At 40.0% G+C, this 26,395-nt stretch overlaps 1 protein-coding gene across 2 annotated transcripts in view; it reads left to right on the forward strand.

Annotated features, from left to right (window-relative positions):
- neurl1b (neuralized E3 ubiquitin protein ligase 1B) overlaps nucleotides 1–26,395 on the forward strand; it is a 498,938-nt gene that overhangs the window by 443,745 nt on the left and 28,798 nt on the right. For both annotated transcript variants that reach the window (XM_043703797.2, XM_043703798.2), the window contains exon 2: nucleotides 11,623–12,183. In XM_043703797.2, coding sequence (XP_043559732.1) covers nucleotides 11,623–12,183 — 561 coding nt within the window. The remainder of the gene's footprint in view (nucleotides 1–11,622; nucleotides 12,184–26,395) is intronic.

Genomic DNA, 26,395 nt, shown 5'->3' on the forward strand with positions numbered 1-26,395 from the left:
TTTGGGGCACCCACGTGCACTTTCTATAATTCAGATAACAGAGCATTTCCTGAAAAGTCCTGGGACCTGACAATCTGGCATCCTCCTTAATTATTGAAAAGGGACTGAATGAGAGTTTGATTATGGTACAGTTTGAGGGCATCAGTGTGACCCAGAAATGATCACCAAACGATTTGCTATTTGAGTAAAAGTTGATCAGGAGTTTGATTAACTTGCACTCTAACCAAAACCATAATGATACCTGGTTTCATTTTGAGCTTTTCCCTTCTGTCTGTTCATGCCTACTCTATAGTCATCCTAAACAATAGAATTATCTGAACTGTAACATCAGCCATGGGCAAAGCCCACTTCTAACAATTAGCTGAAATTGTATTCAGTCTCTTGCTAGAATGTTACAACCTTTTTCTATTGCCTCAAAAGGCATGATAACCACACTATAGACCACCGTGTGCAAACTCAAACCATTTGTTCAAAGTTAATTTGCAGATGAAATTTGGTACTAAAAGCTATATTATATTAATTTACTAGTTTTCTATTGGAAATAACTTAGAACTACTTTTCCTAAAAGCATAAAAACAAACCAATCACCACAAAAGAAAATGTTATTACATCTACTCAGCTTGTTCTTATAAATGACAACAAGTGCCATAAGAATTTGCCATCTGAAAAAAAAATCTTTGACAACCATTTGCTTCCTTTGGAAAGTACTGATATATTTACCAAGGTCATTGCATACAAGTTATTCAGTCCATGATATAATCCATTTTGAACAGCTTTTGAAGGCTTTTTGGGCATGGTATCTCTGGAAACCTACAGGTCAACATGGCTGTATTAACTCAAACAGTGTTCATATTTTCTCACTGTCAACAATTTAATCCAATAGTTGGAGAGAATTAGTCCACGTTCACAAGGAATTGCTTTCAACAAAGTACTGTATTCTTGTAACTATTGTATGAGCTAGTAAAATGGATGCATTCCTGTTTACTTTTCTGTTATCTTTTACAACATCATATCACCCATATGCTCCTGGAGAAACCAAAACTAAATCTATAAGCCACACTGCAATTTTATCCAAGAAATACCACATGTATCAAGTTATTGTTTGAAGCAGATTCACAAGCCAAGAATGAATATTGTTTGAACCTTATTAGACAAAGAAGTGTTAGTACTCTACATAGTTTTCTTATATTTGGGTTTGAGTTGAAACTTTATTGCTGGAACAGCACAGCAGGTCAGGCAGCATCCAGGGAACAGGAGATTCGACGTTTCGGGCACAGGCCCTTCTTCAGGAATGAGCAGAGAGTGTTCAGCAGGAGAAGATAAAAGGTAGGGAGGAGGGACTTGGAGGAGGGGCGTTGGAAATGTGATAGGTGGAAAGAGGTCAAGGTGAGGGTGATAGGTCGGAGTAGGATGGAGGCGGAGAGGTCAAGAAGAAGACTGCAGGTCAGGAAGGCGGTGCCGGGCTGGAGGGATCCGGCTGAGACAAGGTGGGGGGAGGGGGGATGAAGAAACTGGTGAAGTCCAAGTTCATCCCCTGCGGTTGGAGGGTTCCCAGTCGGAAGATAAGACGCTCCTCCTCCGACCGTCGGGTTGTTGTGGTTTGGCAGTGGATGAGTCCAATGACCTGCATATCCTCGGTGGAGTGGGAGGGGGAGTTGAAATGCTGTGCTACAGGTTGGTTGGGTTGGTTCGTCCGGGTGGCCCAGAGGTGCTCTCTGAATCGCTCCGCAAGTAGGCGGCCTGTCTCCCCAATATAGAGGAGGCCACACCGGCTGCAGCGGATGCAGTAGATGATGTGGGTGGAGGTGCAGGTGAATCTGTGGCGGATATGGAAGTTTCCTTTGGGGCCTTGGAGAGAAGTGAGGGGGGAGGTGTGGGCGCAAGTGTTGCACCTCCTGCGGTTGCAAGGGAAGGTGCGGGGAGTGGAGGTTGGGTCGGTGGGGGGTGTGGATCTGACAAGGGAGTCGCGGAGGGAGTGGTCTCTACGGAAAGCTGATAGGGGGGGGAGGGAAATATATCCTTGGTGCTGGGGTCTGTTTGGAGGTGGCGGAAGTGACGGCGGATGATGCGCTGTACATGGAGATTGGTGGGGTGGTAGGTGAGGACCAGTGGGGTTCTGTCCTGGTGGCGGTTGGAGGGGCGGGGCTCAAGGGCGGAGGAGCGGGAAGTGGAGGAGATGCGGTGGAGGGCACCGTCGACCACGTCGGGGGGGAAATTGCGGTCCTTGAAGAAGGAGGCCATCTGTGTTGTACGTATTTTGAACTGGTCCTCCTGGGAGCAGATGCGGCGGAGACGAAGGAATTGGGAGAATGGGATGGCGTTTTTACAGGGGGCAGGATGGGAGGAGGTGTAGTCCAGGTAGCTGTGGGAGTCGGTAGGTTTGTAGTAGATGTCCGTGTTGATTCGGTCGCCTGAGATAGAAACAGAAAGGTCTAGGAAGGGGAGGGAGGAGTCCGAGACTGTCCAGGTGAATTTGAGGTCGGGGTGGAAGGTGTTCGTGAAGTGGATGAACTGTTCAACCTCCTCGTGGGAGCACGAGGTAGCGCCGATACAGTCATCAATGTAGCGAAGAAAAAGATGGGGGGTGGGGCCAGTGTAGTTGCGGAAGATGGATTGTTCCACATACCCTACGAAGAGGCAGGCATAGCTGGGGCCCATGCGGGTGCCCATGGCTACTCCTTTTGTTTGGAGAAAGTGGGAGGATTGGAAAGAAAAGTTGTTCAGGGTGAGGACCAGTTCGGTCAGTCGAAGGAGGGTGTCGGTGGAAGGGTACTGGGTGGTACGGCGGGAAAGGAAGAAGCGGAGTGCTTTGAGTCCTTCGTGATGGGGGATGGAGGTGTACAGGGACTGGATGTCCATGGTGACGATGAGGCGTTGGGGACCGGGAAAGCGGAAATCCTGGAGGAGGTGGAGGGCGTGGGTGGTGTCATGAACGTAGGTGGGGAGTTCTTGGACTAATGGGGACAGGACCGTGTCGAGGTATGCCGAGATGAGTTCGGTTGGGCAGGAGCAGGCTGAGACGATGGGTCGTCCGGGGCAGTCAGGTTTGTGGATTTTGGGCAGGAGGTAGAAACGGGCGGTGCGGGGTTGTGGGACTATGAGGTTGGAGGCGGTGGATGGGAGGTCCCCTGAGGTGATGAGGTTATGGATGGTCTGGGAGATGATGGTTTGGTGGTGGGGGGTGGGGTCGTGGTCAAGGGGACGGTAGGAGGAGGTAGGGTTATATTTGGGTTTTACAACTGATCACAAGTAACACAACAACCAGAAGTTTCTAGTGGCTATCAAGCTACAAATATTAATATTTTACTCATGTCATTCCAACCAGCAAAGTAACTTTTAACATTGATTTCTAAAGAAAAGATATTGATTTATTACTGGCAGACTGGCTGACTACTGTTTCCCATTTTGGAACCTGCTCAAAAGAGAGTGATGTATACAATTCAAAAGGAGCCCTAAAATAAGCAGAAACCCCAGCAAATACAAAAAAAAATCCTTCCAATGTATTTCACATATAGCAACTCACCAATCAACAGCATCTTTGCATTCAAATGATGCATGTGCTATGATTTGTTCAGTTTTGTTCATTTTTACCATTCTACTTTAACATAAATGTTAATCTTTGTATAAATATTTGTGATGCAAAAGAAAATTGTTCCTAAATGTTCAATATCATGTATAATTATATAATCCAAAGATTGCTGTCAACAGTTTAGAATTTAGATTTTTTTTCTGTGGTAAACCACAGATCTTTTATTTAATCACATTTTCCAATAAACCAAAGTGAAGCTACCAACTTCTCTTCTGATTAAGTGGAAATTACCAATGTTTTTATATACTGTAATCTACAAACTAGTTCTCTAACAGTACAGCTCCAGGATGGCAGGCCCCTAGCAGGAAAAACAGCTCCTATCTATTCTCGCAGAACAGTATTGTTAAGTTATAATTGGTAATTTTCATTTTCACCAACATGCTACTATCAGACTTATGTGCAATCACAGCCATTGCTTTTCCAACCAGCTATTTTAATTGTTGGAAATTGTGGGTTGGCATGGTAGCTCAGTGGTTAGTACTGCAGCCTCATGGTGCCAAGGACCTGGGTTTGATTCCTGCCTCAGGCGACTGTCTCAGTGGAGTTTGCACATTCTCCCCGTGTCTGCATGGGTTTCCTCCCACAGTCCAAAGATTTGCAGGTTGGGTGAATTGGCTATGCTCAATTACCCATAGTGGTAGGTGCATTAGTCAGAGGTAAATATAGGGTATGGGTAGGTTAATTTTTGGAGGTTCAGTGTGGACTTGTTGGGCTGAAGGCCTGTTTCCATTGTGCAGGGAATCTAATCTAACAATTGTGAAAATCATATGCTGGGGATATTAAATTTTCCAATACTCTCCCACCATGTTAGGAGTGCTGAGCAGAACATCTTTGGTGTTAATTTGTAAAAGATTTGTGTAACCTTTAACCAAACAGTTATTTTGTTTTTTAACATTTATGTCAGTTTTGAAGAAGAGATTGCCTTTCATCTGGTACAGTGACAGATGTTTTAATATAGCACATATGTCATTATACCATGTGCTGTCAAGGAAACAAATGAAACTGTGAATAGGAAGGTGCAGCTCTGATGCTTTCTGCAGTGATGCAGTTCCAAGATATCTAGGCCTAACTAACACATTTTATGTCCTTAATTTCCAGGAGAATTTATATCAATTATTGGTTTTACACATTATCATTTAAAAAAAAACTGCACTCAAAAGGCTGTGGCTATCTAGTGCTTTAAAGGATTTTGCTCTTTTACTGTACTTTTTTAAGTTTACCTGCTTAATATAGAAATTATGAAGATAAACTCTGCAATACAAAGTGATTTTGTTTACTGAAGTATAAAAGAGCAGTAGAATTCAGTATTATCAAAAGGTTTCAGTTGTGGTGAGCCTTGAATGTTGAATCACATTTGTAATCACTGTGGATGAAAAATGGAAGGTTATTTTTAGAAAGAATTTGAGAAATGTTTTCCATTTCAAAAAAATCCCAAAAGGATTCTTGTTAATAGATTGTGAAAACTCTTAAATCTCTTTGGATTATGAGTGCATAATTACCAAGAGTAATTATCTCCCCTTCCACTCTGTTCATCCCATAAGAATATTGTGAGTGTTTTTTTTTAACGTGCAGTGGAACATGAGCAAATGAAAACTAACAATCACTTATGTCCATTAAATTGTAACTTTCTTAGGAAAAGCAGCCATCTGGGCCACCATCTGTTTTTTTTACATGGAACTTTCAATAGTCAAAATAAAGAACAGTTGCTTTGAGTAAAGAGTCTGATTGTGATACTGTTAGCATCCCAACCTAATTACAAAGCATTTCTGTTCTATACAATGGTTTACCACTTGAATTGAACTTTTTTTAATTGGTCTGAGATAATTCTGGTCAAATGTTGTAGATTTGCAGCTGGAGTCTGTGAATGCACATTGTTTGCTGTCATGCTGTTAACTGTTCAGAACAACATGGCTCACTGTTTGAGTTAATACAGCCATGTTGACCCGTAGGTTTCCAGAGATACCATGCTCAAAAAGCCTTCAAAAGCTGTTCGAAATGGATTATATCATTGAACTGAATAACTTGTATGCAATGACCTTGGTAAATATATCAGTAGTTTACAAAGGAAGCAAATGGTTGTCAAAGATTTTTTTTTCAGATGGCAAATACTGAACAAATTCTTATGGCACTTGTTGTCATTTATAAGAACAAGTTGAGTAGACGTAATAACATTTTCTTTTGTGGTGATTGGTTTGTTTTTATGCTTTTAGGAAAAATAGTTCTAATTTATTTCCAATAGAAAACTAGTAAATTAATATAATATAGCTTTTAGAACCAAATAAATGGTCACGTGTCCATTTCACAGGGCCATTTATTTATGAATAGGTGCACAAGTTCAAAGCAATTCCATAAATAATTTTATATATTTGTCAGCTGCTTCATTGTTAAACTAATGAATGTGAGTAACTTTGAGGAGATCCTAAAACTTGCTTAGAAAAAGACCAGTTCTAGAAAATTATGCACTGATGTAGTACAGTTAAATTACAGGATAATGATAACCTTGTATATAATATTAACATCCTTTTCATTTTTTATGCACTTAATTCCAATTAATGATTGCTTTCCAAGTCAAAAGGTACCCTGGACTTGTGCCAGGACCTTTTAAAAAATATTGCATTCAATCTTATTTCTCCTCACCTTATTTTCTGTTACATCAGAATGTGTGCGTTTTGTCAATTTACAAAGAACGTATTTTTAGCAAAATAGATGAACAACGTTGTGTTGTCTTACAAATTCTCAGTTTTTGTGCAAGCTTCTGTATATGGAGTTTTAAAAACCAAATGAGCTTCTTCATGAATATCAAAGAAGTTGTTGCAAGCAACTGCACACTCCAAACAGATACTTGTTACCGGCAATCACCTCGGTCTAATTTACATCAGAACAGTAACAGTTTATCAATATACAATAAACTAATGTACCACATGCAATAAATGGACAATTGATTCTATAGAATCTCTGGCCAGGACAATGAGGTGTAACCTTTTAACCAATGTGACAGCTCCACAGTCTGTAAATCTTGCAGGTGGGAATAAGTTATAATGCTTCATAAACTTTCCAGCAGTGAAAAATGATACAGATTTCAGGGAGATGTACACTTCCTTCAATAGTTGTCTAATATAATGCAGATGACACCATAAATGGCTCATTTTTTCTTTGCTCTATTTACTTGTTATTATGTCATACATGGGTGCAGTGCCACCTGAAGTTGAATGGCAAAATAACCTTTCTTCTAAAAATGAATGTAGGAAAGGTGAATTCTTCCAAATGAATACCTGATGAACTGTGAACAGTGTAAATCAGAAACAAAAACAGAAGTTGTTGCAAAAGCTCAGCAGCTCTGCTAGCAAATGTGAAGACAAATCAAAGATAATGCTTCAGGTCCCGTGATCCTTTCTTAGAATGAAGTCTTCCACCTTTTGGTCCCCATACTTATTTGTGATGTGGAGGAGCTGGTGTTGGATTGGAGTGGACAAAGTTAAAAGTCACACAACACCAGGTTATAGTCCAGCAGGTTTATTTGGAATCACTAGCTTTCAGAATGCTGCTCCTTCATTAGGTAAATGAAGGAGCAGCGCTCCAAAAGCTAGTGCTTCTAAATACTGTAAATCAGTTGAACTATAACCTGGTATTATGTGATTTTATACTTATTTGTGGCAGCAAAATTGAGAAGTGGTTTCTGCCAGTTATTCAACTTTAAATCACTTGTATTTATTTGTCCTAACCATATCACCAGTTGAGACCTGAGATTATTCCTTCTAATTTGCGTGGATGTGCAGTAATTGGGAAATGGTTGCATCAGGAACAAATAGCCTATGCAAAGAAATATTCCTTTTAAGATGTGTGCATGCACAGACATGTGGCAGTCTTACAGGAATTATGCAGTGCAACATATTCATTCAGAGTGCACTGGGCTGGATCACAGTTAGACAGTTCTTTTAATCTAGAAGGGTGTTGAGGGATATGGGATTTGGACAGGAGATGAGGTTGGGCCACAATCAGATCAGTCATGATCTTATTGAATGCCGCGAGGGAATGAATGGCTTATTAAGCTCCATTTGTTCATAATCTTAAAGTACAGCAAATAGAAGTTAGAGGAACATTGGTCCTGAATATGTTCATTTTAAAAAATAGTCAATAGTGTTACATTTCCATCTTGCCTGCATTATTTTTATAATGCATTAGTTGTAAGTTAAACTCAGATTTATAAAACACGGATCTGATCATAATTTCCTGATACAGATAGAAATGAGGAGCATCTAAGCTTAAAGAGTTTCATTAGTGATTCCTGAGATTGAATTTTCTTTTTGAACTGGATCTACGCAAACACACCTGGACCTTCTTACTGCTTCTGAAAGGATGAAAACAAACTGGCAGTTTTACTCAATAAAATCTGAAAGAACTGCAGGTGCTGTAAATCATAAACAGAAACAGAAATTGCAGGAAAACCTCAGCAGGTCTGGCAGCCATCTGTGAAGAGAAATCAATGTTCATGTTTTGGCCTGGTGACACTTCCTCAGACAGTTCTGAGCTTTTCCAGCAATTTCGATTTCTGTTTGTTGAATTTTACCCAACCATCCTACCCCAGCTAAGAGCTTCGCCTGAGGAAGTATGGTATTCTGTTTGGGACTACACCTGTGGGCCATAGCATGGAACATGAGAAACCTAGAAAAGGGCAAAGAAGGGAGCATTTAAAGAGGATGCACGTCACTAGATACCCCACCTCCTACCATTGACTATACAGCCAAACAGATTAAATGAGGCTATTACGGAGGAGTTTTGTGCAATGGTATATTTGTTTCATCAAAGATACAATGAATCAGCTTTATCATCTAATCCATGATGACTCATAACTACATTCATCTGTTTGCACTGATGCCTCTGTGGTTTCAGCTCTCCTACCTTCATCTTTATCTTCATTGTCATTCCCTTAATCGGGAATCTGCAGGAAAGAAGACTAGAAGTGCAAGCAATATGATATTGATCTCAATATGTTACAGAATGCTTCCCCCAGGCTGCATGCCTTCTCCTTCATAGGATGTGAGGTGCTTAAAGTTGGAAATTCCTCTTTGGTGGGTCACTCCTCACAAGCAAATCCATTTGGTGCACACACTCCGAAGACTTGAGCACCTATGTCTGAGTGCCCCTTTAAATAATACTATTCGTGATTCAGTCTGTACCTGAAAGGAATCCCATGAATTATTAGTCATGAAATTGGTCACTTGCTGAGGTTTCTGACCAATCCTATGTAAGGGTATTAGACCTTTAATGTTGACTAAAAGCTGACTTGTTTAGCTTATTTTTGTTTTCTTTACTTTTGCTCTCAGATTTATAAATCTGCACTAGTTAGATTTTCATTTAACAGTCCACTAAAATTTGATTCCTGAAAAGTGCATAAAGAATTATTTTAATGTTACGTGCCATTATTCTAACTTATGAAATATATGTAAGAACATAAGAAAGAGGAGCAGTGTGGGCTATTCAGGCCTTTCAAATGGATCATGGTGGATTTTCCACTTCAACACCGTTTTCCTGCACAATCTCCAAATTCCATGATATTTCTCCTTCAAAAGTATTTATCAATCTTAGTCTAAACCTCTCAGCCCTCTGGGGGCAGAGGATTCCAAACATTCACTGTATGTGGAAACTAGAAGAAGGCAGATTGAAAATGTTCAGACATTTCTATAAAGATTGATACATTAAATATTTTACAACAGGTGTCTGGCTGATGAATTCATACTTTTTTTTAACCACAGAACTCACTTATGCAAACAAGGTGTACTTATTTTTGTACCAGGTATATGACAGGATGATGATAAAATCTGTTCAGATTAGGATTAGCCATTCTGTTCCACATCCCAAATTGGACTTCCTCATTTTGTACTGATTTCAAATTTAATTTTACATCTGAAGTACCTTTATTTGTTGCCTCTTCAAATCACCCAAATAATGGTTCCTTTACAGCGAAGTCCATCCCTTCTGACTGTCTCAAACATCGTTTTTCAGGGTGATTCTTTACTTTGAATATCTGTAGTAATCCATAAAAGGGCCAAGAACTTCCAATATAGTCTGAAGCATAGCAATAAATCAGCACTGAGGATGTTATAATGGTAGCCTATTTTGGAAAGATTATTATAAATTGTACTTTAGCAATTTAGTGGGCAGCACGGTGGCACAGTGGTTAGCACCGTTGTCTCACAGCGCCAGAGACCCAGGTTCAATTCCCGCCTCAGGCGACTGACTGTGTGGAGTTTGCTCATTCTCCCCATGCCTGCGTGGGTTTCCTCCAGACGCTCCGGTTTCCCCCCACAGTCCAAAAATGTGCAGATTAGGTGAATTGGCTATGCTAAATTGCCCGTAGTGTTAGGTGAAGGGGTCTGGGTGGGTTGTGCTTTGGCGGGTCGGTGTGGACTTGTTGGGCCGAAGGGCCTGTTTCCACACTGTAAGTAAATAATCTAAAAAATTGTGGACATTCTCCAGTAAGCAGTCTGTTTAATGTCCTAATCCTAGATGTTTGAGAATGTGTAACAAAATGAAGTTTGTCTCCCATTCAGCGTTTTTCAAATTGAACTAGGTTTGAGCATGTGGTTTGTGAGAATCCTAATCTTGTTATTCAATTTCTTAAATATGTAACACTTTTAAATTCCTCCACTGTTGTTTGACCTCACAAGTATCTGATAGTACTATGTGCAGTTTTGGTCTCCTTACTGAAGCAAAGATGTACTGGCACTGGAGGGGATGCAGAGGAGGTTCAATAGGTTGATTCTGGAGTTGAGAGGGTTGGCTTATGAGGAGAAGCTAAGTAGACTGGGATTATATTCATTGGAATTCAGAAAAATGAGGGGGTATCCTATAGAAACATATTAAATTATGAAGAAAATAGATAAGATTGAAGTAGACAGAATGTTTCCACCGGCAGGTGCAACTAAGACAAGAGCCTCAGGATTAGTGGGAGCAGATTTAGGACTGAATTCAGAAGGAACTTCTTCACTCAGAAGGTTGTAAATCTATGGAATTCCTTGCCCAGTGAGGTAGTTGACACTAATTCAGTAAACGTTTTTAAAGCTAAGATAACTTTTTTTTGAACAATAAAGAAATTAAGGGCTATGGTCAGAGCGCAGGTGGATCTGAGTCCACAAAAAGATCAGCCATGATCGTATTGATAGGCTGAGCAGGCTCAAAGGGCCAGATGGCCTACTCCTGCTCCTTGTTCTTATGTTCTTTATAAATAAGGTGGAAAGCACAAATATTAAACAATTTGTTACGATTTTTATTGCAACAGTCAACTAAGTAAAACAAAATGATTATCACTTTATCCTTAAAAAATAAGATGCAAAAATATTTCAACATTTAACATTCAGTACCTAGTTTTATTCAGGTGGTTGATACCTTGACAATTCTAAACATAGATTTGATCTGTTGATATTATTAACTTGTCCACTGCAGTTGTTGCAATAGATAGAAATCTCTTCATTCTGAGCCAAGAGCAATTTACCTGAGACATTTGACAAGCAAAGTAGTTCTTTCGAAATGAGCCATTCAGTTAGATGAGCTTAAAGATCCGATGTTGGGCTATTAATCACAAGGTTCTGGGCTTGAGCACCAGGGCTGTTAAATATTCAGAGGAACTCCCTGCCTGTATTGGCCAAGCAATTTTTAATTATGACACTATACCAGTTTATATAATTTTTTATGGAAACTGATGCTACTAACTATTTCAAGTTTGAATTGTAGTACATACAGTGTAGTTGTAGAACAACATCAATATTCAGTTAAGACCTGGAGACATTTATCATCCTACACTTCTGCTGGGAGAGGATTTGTGAAGGTATCAAAGACCAGCTAGCAAATATTTAAGAATCAGCAGTGATGAAACAAATAGAAAATAGATTAACACTCATATTAAACTAGATACGGTGTTCAGTTTTATAGAAGCTCCTATTGATAAATAACTTACTGTCATTGAAGGAACGTGTTCATTATATTGAACTAAAATTTGACAGCCTTTTTAACACTATTCAATTTTAACCTTACAGATGCAGCTCACCAGACCCGTTCTGGATCTGCTCGTCAGTATTATACAGTTCCAACCAGCGGTCATGAACGGAGAGCACATTTAAACATCGCTGAACCTCCGAGATTTCATTCGCAGGCCAAAGGGAAAAATGTTCGTTTGGACTCGCATTTCAGAAAAGCCACCCGGAAAAACAGTTTCTGTAATGGTGTAACGTTCAGCAACCGTCCAGTTCACCTCTATGAAAAAGTGCGATTACGGTTATCAGTGGTACTTCATGGATGGAGTGGTGCTTTACGGTTTGGTTTTACAAGTCATGATCCCTCTCAGATGAGCTCTGCAGATATCCCAAAGTATGCCTGCCCTGATTTGGTAACCAGGCCTGGTTTCTGGGCCAAAGCTTTGCCTGAAAGATTTGCTCTGAAAGACAATGTCCTTGCTTTTTGGGTGGACAGACATGGACGAGTATTTTACAATGTGAACGATGAAGATCCTGTTCTTTTCCAGTGTGGTATTAATGTTTCAGGACCACTCTGGGCATTGATTGACATTTATGGAATTACACAAGAGGTCCAAATGCTTGGTAAGTATTCTAGCAATAAAAATAACATCCCAATAATTGCAAATATAAGGTATTTGAGTTATCTAATGTAATAAGTGCCTGTACCCAACATGCCTATATTACATGATGATTACTTAAGCCCACCTACTTTTGCCCTCCCACAGCTGAGATCAAGGTTTGTAACTTATTAGTCATAACCCACAACCTAGAAGAGAAAGAAATGTTCTTGCAGCTTGCTTGCAAGTGCACAACATCAATGTAAGAATTCTGTGGAGTAACAATGTGTATTTCCAACTCCTGTTCTTTATTCTTTTAGCTGTCTGCTTTTCTACAGCATCAAAGAGTCCATTGCCAATGATGGTTGAACATTCACAGCCATCCAATTTGAATATGGTTTTGGGAAAGTCAGCAATAGCTGATCAAAGTTTGAGACTTTTATTTGAGCTTTTGTCTGGAATCTCTGTAAGGATCTGAGATCATTTGGTGATCAGCTCATAGGCATCAGACTAGATATTTTATTCAGTAAAACATTGTGAGAGTTACAGCAGCATTTTAAGGTTTTCTTTTCCTTTGAATTTCAAAGTACATCTCCATATTTGCAATCTCTGTCATGCTTTAGTTCTGCCATTGAGCACATACCAGTTGAAACAATTATTTTTAGATTTTTATAAGTATCAAGTTAGTAGCCTTGCCTTTTTCCCAATAAGTGGGGAAGTAGTCTAGAATTTCCATATATTATGTACTTTCCTATTGCTATCTTGTAAAAGCTTGCAAAAAGAAGCAGCATGTTTTGCTTTGAGCACAGCACATAAATGTTAGATTAAAATTAAACTGTGTTGGGAGCATAAATGTTTTCAGCACAATTCCGAAGTGTTAATCTAAGGTGAAACTGGTATTGGAACATCAAGTTGTTGTCTGCCCAACTGATTTTCATGTGATTTAGTCTGCGAGACATTACTGTAAGTGCTTTAAGATTATGTATTTAATTGAAGGACTTTTACAAGTCACAATGGACTGGATTTTCCAAGGAGTGGCAGATTGACAGTCAGATTGCCACTCCACTCCCATTTTTTAGTTTTAAGACCTCTCTTCTGGCCAGAAATTCTGATCATGGGTCCTTCAGAAATTTGGAGCATACTTTAAGTTTAACAGGGCCCTCGATGTGCAGAAGAATCAGGTGTTTGGTGGGGTATAGTCAGACTGCAGCTTCTTTATTATGTTAGTAATTGCTGTATTCTATGACTTACTTAACCAGCAGCACAGGCAGAAATTTTTCCAAGTCCTGTCAAAGGGCAAGTATGTAGGTAAGTCGGGGGAATGAGTACAAAAGCAGAAATTGCTGGAGAAACTTGGAACGTCTGGCAGCATCTGTGGAATATAAACAGAGTTGAGTCCAGTGACCCTTCTTCAGAACTGTTATAAGCTATGACAAATTGACATTTATGCTGAAGTTGAAGGAGTGGAGGGGGAAGGGGAGAGGTGAGTGGATAGGAGGAGATGGAATCCACGGAGAAAGGTATGTGAAAGTTTTAAATAAACAAGGAGATTATAGATAGCAGGCCAGCAGAGAAGAAAAGCTGAATAAGACACAATAAGAGCTAAGTGCGAGAAAATGGGTCAGCAGTACTGATTGCAATCTAGTATAATATGATAATGGGCATAAGATTGTGTAGGAATGGGTGACTGTGCTAAAAGCAACCCACGTCATTACAAGACCAGATATGGGGTGGGTAAAAAACTGGGAAGATGGAATCAGGCTGTAAAGTTGTTGAACTCAATTTTGATCCTAGAGGTTGCAGGTTCCCCAAGAGGAAAATGAAATGTTGTTCTTTGAGGAGTGTACCCAAGTGTCTCAGAGCAAGTAGACTCTGTGGAATGTTGCCAAGGGGAGGGAGGGGAATATGTGTCTTGTTGTGGTATCCTGTTGGAGATAGGGGGGTGAGAGATGTGTCCAACATGGTTAAGGGCCCAGTCAACCATGGAAGCAGGAATCCTTTGTGGATCTTCAGAACAGATGTGGTAGAGGTAGAGGAGCTGGGATCTTCAGAACAGATGTGGTAGAGGTAGAGGAGCTGGGAAAATGGAATACAGTCTTTACAGGAAGCAGGGTGTGAGGAAGTATATTCAAGGGAACCCTGGGAGTTGTGAACTTTGTAGTGGATATCAGTGGCCAACCTATCCCAGAATTGCAAACAGGGATGTTGAGGAAGGGAAGAAACAGTGATGTCCGAGATGGACCAGTTTAGGTGAGGGCAGGTTGGAAATTGGAAGTGAAATTGATAATTTTTTCCAGTTCTGGATAAGAGAGAGAAGCAGCATCAATGATGTAATCAGTGTACCAGAGGAGGAGTTGTGGGTGAGAGCCGCATTAGGACTGGAACAAGAAATGTTCCGTTTACACCGTAAAGAGACAGGCATAACTAGGCAGCATTAGGGTACCCATGGCCACCCCTTTGACCTGAAGAAAGTGAGAGGAGTTGAAGGAGAAATTATTCAAACTGAGGACCCATTGGCCAGGCAGAGAGGGATGGTGGTGGATGAGGATGGTTCAGATATTTGCCCTGAGGCCATCCTGACTGGGAGAAGGATGTGTGAAGGGATCGCACATCCACGGTCAAGAGGAAGCAGCTGGAGCCAAGCGAACTGGAAATTTGCAACTGATGTCAAGGTGACAGATCCAGCAGTGGATGAGGAAAATAGCAGTTGGATCACGGGCTGAGGAATAGAAGGGAGTCTGTGCGAATGTGCAGTTGAAGTGTGAATGCTGAGTTGGGGTGTCTGTTTAATAGCAATCCAGGAGTAAGACTAAGTTTTTAATCTTCTAACTTTCCCTGAGCAACTGTTAACTCTGATTTAAATTGATGCTTTTGGAAGGTTCCAATTTCAGTTTCCCTGACAATTTCCTCTGAGTCTGCTCTGTCGCGGACTCTTCAGGGTTCCAACATGTAACTCTCATCAATGCTGCAGCAATGACTATCTGGCCACTGGAAAATCCAGCCACTTTTGCCAATTCAGCCATTAGCAGTACAAGTTTAAATAATCAATATCATTCCCATAAAATTTCTGTAAATTGAAGTGTGCAGTGATATCACAACAATTAAATTGTGTGGTCTATCAAATTTGTTAATGTTTCAAAATAATTTATTGTGAAAATATCACGATGGCATCAATTATCACATTTTATGCAGCATGGATTTTTCCAGGTACCAATACAGCAATGGTAAGGTGAAATGTTTGAATCTAAACCACCCAAAAATGACCCAAAAGGCAATATCATTTTTTGAGGTATATTGCTGAGAAAAATATTCTTCCAATTTCAGCATCATCCTGCAAAACATGCAGGTATGGATCTCATCAGTTCTGCTTTTCAATGGTTTCAAAATAATTGCAATATAAAACAGTTATTGGATCACATTGCAAAATGAATGAATACGCTGCCCTTCATTACAGCTAGATATTTAAGAATAGTTTTGTTAGGTATCCTGATACAGCAGCTTTAAATTTAACTGATAACTTTTCTATTCCCTAATAATTTGTAACCCCTTGATTAGTGGGATAATAATTCTTCTTTCTGTGCCTGCTTATCTTTTTAGTTGTTACACTCATTAAGATTAAATTCCAATCCTACCAGCACATAAGGAGAAAACAAAGGTTAATGTGAGGTCAAATTCATTTCTTAAGATGTAATGAATGTCTTCTATACCAATTTCATCAGTGCATGAAGTAACCTTCTACTTGCTGATAAAGCAGCCACAAAAATATACTCCTAAAACACACTTCAATTTAAACAGTAGAATGTCGACATAATTTTTTTCTAAAATGCTGTACATTTTCTAACAAGCAAAAATCATTAACCATATACAATGACAAAAATCAGCACATCTGGCAGCCTCTTTGGAGAGAAAGCAGAGTCAATGTTTTGGGTCCAGTGACCTTTCTCCAGATCTGATCAGAAACATTGACTCCAGTTTTCTCTCCACAGAGGTTGCCAGAGTTGCTGATTTCTCCAGGAATTTCTGTTTTGGTTGTGATGGAGTGTTGAGAGAGGGTGTCAGGATTTCCAGCATCCTCTGTTCTTTGTTTTTTGAATGATATGCAAGTACTTGAGGAAAAAAACAATCTTTATTCCCTGATTTATATCCCTACTGTATGTCAAATTTCATATCTCTTTAATTTGCATTTTTTTTCAGAAATGTTGTGTTCATAATATTAAGGATATCAATTGTGGGGGATAGTAACTAAAATTTCTGTACATTATGAACTTTTTTATTGTCTTTTTATGAAAGTTTGAGTAAAGAATCAGGATGTTTGCACTGAGCACAGTACATAAATGTTAATTTTGTTTTAAGCTATGGTGGGAGCACAAAGTTGTTGTCTACCAGCTTATTTGCATACAATTTGGTCTGCACCGTGTTAATAAAAGTGACATAAAATCATATATTTTAAATGGAAGGACTTTAGCTAAATCAAATTGTAACTTATCACCAGCAGAAATCCCCCACTCCTGTCACCAATTGCCAATCATTCCTTATCAAATAAACACAAGGAGATATACAGCAGCATTACTTGAATTCTGTCCCAATAATGTATTTTGAAGGAAGGGAAGTCTAGAGAAATAAAATTTTGTCATATAAGTTATTCCCACTGGCACAGAAATTTGAGTAGGATCTTACTCCCTTTTGAACTAGCAAACAGAGAAGTTTCGACTTTCAGACTCTCTGATGGGAACTCAGGAACTGGGGTCTTTTCCATGCTTTAACAGGACTGGACAGCTCCATAGCAACTCTTCAATGTTACAGTTGCTAGCAACACATATTGAGGTATCATTGCTTCAGTCCCAAGCAACAAGAAGTTTCTACTAATATCTTTGATGCCAGTGTCCAAAGCTGACATTTCCTGTGAACTACAAACAGATTAGTAAATAGGTGAACTCTTAATGATATTTCTCGTCAACCAGTTTGGACATGTTCTGACACACCTCTGGAGCAGCTGGGACCTGAAGACAGACTTTCTGGCCCAGAAGTAGGAACATTACACTGTATCACAAGAACCTTATGGTTGGCATGTCTCCTTGCCACTTTGAATTTACTCTACATTAACTTCAATCTGTAGCAAGTCAACTGACTTTGCTTCCCAATTACTGTGCCCTTGTACTTAATTGACCTTGTTTATATTGGTGATTGGAGGCGACTTTAAAGTATTGTCCGTATTTGTAAGCTAGCTAATGACATTTATCTGGAATAAGTTGTGATTTACTACCACACCTAGGATGTTAGACAGATAGCATATTTCATTATGCCTCAATGCCTCTGCTGAAATCTGTACCCAAATGTATCTGTCCTTCCCCAGAAAAATTGCTTAATGGATGATGTGTATGGTATAGTCATGGAAGAGTTTGAGCCTGCCAAAAAAGAGCAGCAACTGGGACTATTGCTGATGGCTGTAAAACAATGAAGGCACTCTTTGTGCTAAACTGAATCCGAATTTAATTTAATTTATAAGGAAGGATTACGTCAAGAGAATGAAGCTTTTCCCAAAATATTGATCCACGTTCGTCATTTACCAAAAGATTGATCGCTGAAAGTAAAACATATTTAAATGTAATCATAACAAAGGATATCACCTGTATAATTGTTGTGTGATAATATACTTTGTTAGCTAACAACAAACTAGGTGGTAATTAATTTGCAGTAGTTATGAAAGATGTGGAAGATAATGTATTACAACAGTTTAACTGTTGTGGCTTGTTTCCCTTTACCCAAAAATCTTTTTTTTATTTTACCTTCTCACTTGCAGTTGGAGCATTAATAGATATAGGCATCAAAATTGAGACTGAGCTCAGTGCTCACCCCACACCAGCCATTTTACAGTTCATCTTAGATTTCCTCTTAAACCTATGTACATGTCGTAATCTATAAATTGAATGATTTCAGTATTTAAGTTCCAAAAGTAGTTTGCAATAGTTACAATCATATGAATAGTATGCCTGAAAACTAGGGGATATTTAACATTTTGGAACATCCTGGTGGTGATGACTTTATGAAACACCATTCTTCCAAGAATATTTCAAGAAGAGCTAGTTTTAGAAAAATTACTCTTAGTTTCAAGTGTATAATTTAAATAGCGATTAAATTCCACTTATTACCTGTATTTGCTGTGTGAATATTAGACACAGTAGGTAACACACTTACGTAACATAATTAATAGGAGAAAAAGTAAAGGTAAAATGCATTAGGAAAGATACATGTTTAATTGGCTACTACAACCTGTCACTGTTCTAGGCAATTCTTCAAATTGAGGATGTCGCCAACTCACAGTTGCAGACTTCTGCTGTGAATCTTTGTGACTTAACAAGCTGATTCTCAACCTACAGATCTTGGGCACATGAGAAAGGAAATCCCAAAGATGTGGAGTATGGTATCCGCGTTTTTTTCTTTCTTTCTCTGCCACCACTCTGCACCATCATTAGGGCATTTGGACTCAAAGTGTGATTAAAACAGCCTGTAACCTTTGTGCCTTAATCACAGTATTCTTGACCTGACAAATTCCCCGACAGAATACATTCAGGCCTGATCAGTGATTAAATTCTGAAGCTGCTGAGTCTTGGATCTAACAAAAACCACTCACTACTTCTCACATTCCACTCCATTCACTGTCCGTTGCCATGTGAAAAACAGGACCTAAAGTTGAAATAAGCAAGTACTGCCTGTCTCTGCCGAAATGTCAGAAGTCCTATGTTTGAATAACTTTATAAATCTTTTTCAAATCATTTAAAAATGCAGTGTTAGATGGTGTCTGGTAGTATTATAGATAACAACACAAATATTGTAAAGACTTTATCTGTTAACACAATGTGCTTCTTAATTCTTCAATGAAGTTATCTGCCACAATACAGGTTGAAAGATTTGGCAAGGGGTGGATGCCTTATTTAATGCAAAAAATATCTCTTGATAAATCCATATGACCTTGAAATATTTTGCACTGTTCAAAACAAGAGGAAAAACACTGCAGTTAAGGAATACAGGAAAAAGTCCTCCCTTTTCCCACCTCATGATGTGGAGGAAACATCTGGAATTAAAATAGCACATCATTCCCAATGTATTTGCACATCCGGACATCAGCACATAATCTCCTTGGGGACAAATTAGAATGATAATTGGCTATGGCATATGTGACTCTTTGATTCTGTGTGTTAATGGAAGGGGCTTTCCACCAGCAGCTGAATGCATCTATGACTATCCATGTTTTATAAAACATAATCAGAGAAATAAGTAAGAAATTAAAATTAAAGTTTCAAGCACAGCACTGATGATTTAGTAAATTGAGGAGTAGTAACTTTCAGACACCATCAGCTCAGAAGTGTAATAAGGATGGGTACCCATAGTGTAGTCAGTAGTGTCCCTGCCTCAGATCCAGAGCTGCAGATTCAAGTCCCAATCCAAGACTGAGTGATGAGAATGGTGTGTTCATAATGTAACTAAATAACTTGACTATCAATTGTAAATCCTTTCAATGCACACTTTTGGTAGGCAGTAAGAGTGGGAGAGATTCCTGATCAATCATGTAATATAAAGAAATCAGAGCTTCTACCAACATTGTCCAAGCTGCAACATGCATGTTGAAATGTATGTTGCCACAGTAACTCAGACCCCCTGAGGACCTACTTGGCTGCTTTGGCTAGACTCCCAGTTCAGATCAAATTGCTACCAAAAGCATGGAGTCAATCTTCATTTCAGTAGGAGTGAAATTAGTGTTGGGCTGCTTTCATTTCTCATGTTGGAGGTCCTAGCACCATGGGTAGTACCTGCCTTTGGCAGAGGACTCATGTAGAAGTGCATTTTAATGCCATTTGAAATCTAGAGGCCTACATGACCGTATCGATACAAGTCTCAAGCACATAGTAAATACCTGCTACAAGAATGCGGAGTTGATAGATTGTGATATTGTGCACAGTTTGAAGAGAAATGCTGTCACTTTGAAACTCAAGACTTAAGCTGATGTTGTCTCTTAATAGCTAAAAGAGAAATTGCTGGAAAATTTCCCCATGTCTGACAGCATCTGTGGAGAGAAATCAGAGTTAACATTTCAGGTCTCAGCATTCTGAGGAAAAATCACTGGACCCTTAACTCTGATTTCTCTCCCTAGTTGCTGATAGACCTGCTGAACTTATTCAACAATTTCTGCTTTTGTTTCTGACTCCCAGCATCTGCAGTTCTTTTGATTTTTACTTTGTCTGTTAATAATGTTTGGCTGACCATGTATTCAGCAGCAGAGGAATTCAATTCTAATGCTATTTAAAAGGATCACCCAGCCAGTTTCATATTAGTGCTGGCTGGTCTCTTCTGATTGATATTATGAGTCATCAGGTGTTTGGTGGTTTTTGATGAGAAGGGCTCTCATCAGGAGGAATGTTCAGGAAATACTTCCTGCACCCAGGTCTCAGCATGGAATAAGAGGGGCAACATACTTGCTTCAGCAAGGATGTCCTGACTGAAATCTGTCACCTATTACAACCACACTGCAATTTGTAAACAGGGAGAGGACCCCATTATGAATAGTTGTGAAGATGATCATAATGATGTACTTTTATGCACCCAGCTCTGTCCTGTTTAGAGATGGGTAGATTTGGAAAATGTTGCAGTTTGCCTTTCATAGTTGTGTAAGGAAGAATGCTGACACTTTCTTTGAGCTAAATGCATTTTCGCAGAGAAGAGGCGGAGTGAGCATGCAATTTCATGAGGATTGCTGGTTATGAGTTTCCAATATTTATTGAATTCTGGAACGGTCCCAGTGGATTGAAAGGGAGTAAATATAACTCCACTATTGTAGAAAATAGGAAAAACAAAAAAGGGAAATCACAGTCTGAAAACAATAATCTGTAAACTACTGCAATATTTTAGTAAGGAAGTGATAATAGCAGACTAAAACAATGATATGATTAGGCAGATTCAACATGAATTAATAAGAAGGGAAATTATATTTCACAGATCTATTTGAGGTTGAAAGAAACAGGTATGGGAACTAGTGGATGTAGCATGTATAGATTTGTAAAAGACATTCGATAAGTTTGGTGTGCGACATAAGAGCTCTTGGTGTTGGGGATTATGTATGACAATGGACAGAGACATGATTAAAGGATAGGAAACAATAGGAATAGGAGACTCATTTTCAGATTAGCAGGCTTTGACTGGTATGATGTCATGAACACAAACAGGGCTGAGCTATATTAATGACTAGTCTCGCCATAAAAAGGACAATCATTTAGGACTGTGGTAAGGAGAAATTTCTTCATAGAAGCAATTGTGTTTTTGTAATTCTCTATCCCAGAGTGTTGAGGGAGGTGGGAGTTTGGTCTCTAATAAAATGAAGAGCTTGGTCATGGTGAGTTATCCCAGCACAGATTTGACTGAGTCTAGCGTGGACTCGTGTTGGCAGCTTGGCGTGTCTGGTTTCCCGGCAGCTTCTGTACTGATGAGGCGATCTTAATGCTGACTCAGGGCTGCTGCAGCAGGGACGGGTTTGGGTTCCCAGTGGTGCTTGTGTCCAGCGCAGATTCATGGAGGTGGCAGAAGAGGTGAGTTTGGGCTTAGTATGAGGGATACAGCAGCACGGCAGTGGCTACATCAGCAAGTTGCACCCAAAGTGGACTAATGGCAGCAGAGTCGAGTTTGGGCAAGTGCGGTATCAGTGGCGTCAGCATTGGCAAGGGCCAACGAGGACTCATAGTGATGAGGGCATCGATGCAAACGAGATGGCATGGTGAAGGAGACTCATGTTTAGTCACCAGGCCCATGGCCGACAGTGGAGCACCTCACAAGAACATTTGTAAAGTTGAACACGTTCTCTTTATTTCTTTTTTTTTGCCTTTATATTCAACGTTTTGGTTTACTTTTCTGTGTTTTAAGATGATGCTGTAACAAAATACACATGACAATAAATAAATAAATTAAACAAAACAAAAATAAACCAAAACACATCTAACTTTAATTCTAACTCTACCTCTATAAGTTTGACTTGAAACAATTATCACCCCAGTCCGAATGCAGTAGTTGCTTCGTAAAATCCTTTGAGCTTTTGGCTTTTATCCTGAACTGTGCTCATTCTTCCAAAAACTTTTATGGCAGTCAGCCAATGAATTGACCAAACCTGATCACAATGTTCGATCACAGCGAATGGAGTTTACTGTAAACAAATCCCAAATATTTAAACCAAGTTGCAGTCACATACCATGCTCCATATGAGGTAATTGTGGTGCTAGTATGTTTAGCAGAGCACTATGATGCCTCCCTTATTTGTCAGCACAGGAAACTGCAGGATACAGCTTACAGGACAAGTAATATCTAGCTTGGATGGATGCAGTTTGCAGTTCTTGGAAGTCAATCCTCTCAAATCCAGGACATCTGTGCAGGATGCCACTGACCTTCCCTCCATCATAAGGTCAGAAGTGCTGACGTTCGCCAATGATTGTACAATGTTCAGGGTAATTTGCGACTCCCCAGCTACCAAAACAGTCCATGTCCAAATACAGTAAGATCTGGACAACATCCAAGTTTCGGCTGAATAATTGGAATAACATTTGACTACACAAATGCCAGAGTGTGACCATATAAGAGATAATCTAACAATTGCCCTTTGATATTCAATGGTGTTACTATCACTGAATCCTCCACTACCAAGATTTGAGGTTACCATTGACAAGAAACTGAATTGGACCAGCCATATAAATGCAGTGGCTTCAAGAGCAGGTCAAAGGCTAGGAATACTACAGTGAATAACTCACCTTGACTCCTCAAAGCTTGTCCACCATCTACAAGTCATAAGTCAGGAGTTTAATGGAATATTCCCCACTTGCCTGGATGAGTGCAACTCCATCAGCACAGAAAATGTTTGACACCATCCCTCCTTGACTGGTGCAGAAATTCACCAAAGTTCTTTCCAAACCCACAAGCACTTACATCTGGAAGGTCAACGGTAGCAGATACATGGGAACATCACCATCTGCAAAATTTCCTTCAAACTACTCAACATCCTGACTTGGAAATATATTGCTGTTCCTTCATTATTACTGAGTCAAGATCCTTGAATTTCTCTCCCCAATGACATGGTATGTCTCCTTACAGCTCAGGGACTGTAACAGTTCAAGAATGAAACTCACCACCATCTTCTGAAGGGTATCTAGGGATATGCAATTGTTACTGACCCATCCCATGAGCGAATGCTTAGTGTTCCTGCACTGCTGTATCTGATTGCCCTTCTTAGACATTCTTGTGATGTGGGGAAGTGTGTAGACTGAGAAGATCATGACTTCACCATCTGCAGCTTGAAAATTCTAAGTTTTTGTGGAATAAAGGGGAGGGATAATGTGGAATGGAAAATTGAATATAAGGATTGGGTCAATTATAGCATCTGTGCTCTTCCTACTCTCCACACTAGATGCCTCAGGAGTGGACATCATTTATTTCTTTATGCATCAGCAGCTGAAGGCATGCCTAACTCTTCTGTTTGCTCCCCCTGCTTCCAGCCATGTGCAACCCTGCCCTGTGGGAAAGAAAGAAGTATGCAAGTGAATCTATTTGGATGAGTTGGCTGTCATTGTTGAATAACTAGCAATGTGTACAAACAGTGGGTATGTGACTGGCAGCAATGCTAATTATGCGAGGATGTAATGGAGCATATGACTGTCAGCTTCAAATCTGATTGATAGAAATTATTCAAAGTTGTGGGCTGGTTAACTTCACAGTGGCTGAGTCCGGTGTCGTTGGTTCTGTATAACATTTAAAGAGATATGGCTGGATTTTCATGGAAGTTGAAAGGGCCTCTGACTTAGCCAAAATGATATTGGACCCCTGATTCATAGGAATGTAGGATCTAAGAGTAGGCTATTTGGCCTTTGAAGTCTGCTTCACCATTCAGTAAGATCATGGCTGATCTGGTGATGGTCTGAGCTCCATTTTCCTGGTTTTATCCAATAACTCATAACTCTCTCGTATATCACAAACTCAGCACACACCATTTTTGCTGGGGGTGCAAGCGAGGCCAAGTTGTAGTTTGCCTCTGTGAGCCACAGATGTAGAGCTGAACGTGTCAAAACAGGTGAATTCTTCAGTAGTGAGATGTGAAACCATAGCGAAGGAGCTTTAGGCATTTGAGCAAAACATCTAAAGTTGCCAGAGGCATTTGGGGGGTTGGATTTCCTTTCTGTGAGGTGAGGGTGTAGGTCTCTTAGGCCTCCTGAGGTCATTTGTCCTTCAGCAGACCTCAGGTGGTCTTTGAGATTGTTAAAGGTAGGCACGAATGTGTGTAAAAATGGGATAAACTCACTGGAGCTGTAAGCTGCCAAGGTGTTTAAATCCCCAAGCTCTTTAAATTGGAGAAAGGCACCAGCCTATTGCTTATAATTTCAGTGAATGGTTGTTGAAATAATACGAGGGCTATCAATATAGTTTTTTAAATTCATTCACTGGATGTAGGCATCCCTCGCTGGGCCAGTATTTATTGTCCAGAGGGCAGGTAACAGTCAACCACATTGCTGTGGGTCTGGACTCACATGTAAACCAGACCAGGTAAGGATGGCAGTTTCCTTTCCAAAAAGATATTATTGACCCAGATGGGTTTCTCCTGACCATCAACAATAGCTTCATGGTCATCATTAGACTGTTAATTCCAGACTTCTTTTGAATTCAAATCCCACCATCTGTAATAGTGGGATTTGAACCCAGGTCCCCAAAACATGACCTGGGTCTCTGGATTAACAGTCCAGTCATAAAACTATTAGGCCACTGCCTCCCCATCATCTAATTGGTGCTACATGACTAATTCCACGGAGAGCTGTAAGTTCACAATTCGATTGACAGCCCCGAGTGATTATAGAGTTCATGATGTGTGGCTATGAAACAATTTTTTTTTCATATGGAATTAAATATTGAAGGAAGTTAAATGTTATTGAGTAGGGTTTATCAAGGAGATTTTTTTTTATAAACAGTGATGTCATTGATAGATGCTTAGGACTTTATTTCACCTCAGCATGTCTCCTGAAGTCTGCCCATGTTAGGTACTGGAGGATTTGGCACAGTAGGTATAAGGGCAAAGTGTTATGAGTTTAGGTGTTAAGGGTAGATGTTATGAGTTGACATCTATTAGACCTAAGTTGGCATAGGTATTATACATCATCATGTGAGGCGGTTAGGGGAGTATGAGACGGCATGGATGGGACAAGGAGAGGGGAATAATAAGAATAGGGCCTTACAGGACTGTGTCCTGTTGTTTTTATTGCAGATGGATTGGGTCTTTTATGTAGCCCCTGTGTCTATCTCTGCATTCTTTCTGGAGGTGTGACAGGCCCAACTCAATCTTGTGCACCTCCTGCCACGTCAGGTTAGCAACTAGAACTGTTCCCAACTTTTCACTCCCAATTCTGGAGCAAACATTCAGTCTGTATACTCTGGCTTTATATAACCCCCTTTGTTGTAATCGGGGATAGGATAGTTAGAGGCATAGACACTGTTCTCTGTGTCCAGGGTCAAGAGTCCCGAAGGTCGAGATGCCTGCCTGGTGCTCGGGTTCAGGATATCTCATCTGGGTGCAGAGGAACTTGGAGTGGAAGTCTAAACATCCAGTAGTCGTGGTCCACGTAGGTACCAATGACAGACAAAACTAGGGCAGAGGTTCTGCTAAGGGAGTACGGACAGCTAGGAACTAAATTTAAAAACAAAACCAAAAAGGTAATAATCTCTGGATTGACACCAGTACTGGGGAAGAAGGGACCTGTTCCAATGAGACAGTCTTCATCTGAACCATGCTAGGACCAGAGTCCTAGCAAATCACATAACTTGGGCTGTAGACAGGGCTTTAAAGTAAATGGGGGGATGGGGAAGGGTTCAGTTCCAGGGGAAATTAGAAAACCCAAATTAAAGGAGGTGATAAGAGTGCAGAACTCAGGAGAGGTTATTAAAATCTCAAGCACAGAAACAAATAGGACAGAGTGTATGGGAAAGGGTTAACAATCAAACTTCAAGCATGCTGGATAAATGAATGACAATGAGAAAAGCAACGGTTAGTACAGGCCTGAAGGTGTTATATCTGAATGCATGCAGTAGAAGGAATAAGGCGAATGACCTTGTGGCGTAGATTGAAATTGGCAGGTATGATGTGGTGGGCATCACAGAGACATGGCTGCAAGAGGATCAAGACTAGGAGCTGAATATTCAGGGATATACATCCTATTGAAAAGATA

The sequence above is a fragment of the Chiloscyllium plagiosum genome, unplaced genomic scaffold, assembly GCF_037043375.1.
Source record: "Chiloscyllium plagiosum isolate Xiang-an unplaced genomic scaffold, Cpla_swu_hap1 HiC_scaffold_16, whole genome shotgun sequence".
Classification (NCBI taxonomy): Eukaryota; Metazoa; Chordata; class Chondrichthyes; order Orectolobiformes; family Hemiscylliidae; genus Chiloscyllium; species Chiloscyllium plagiosum.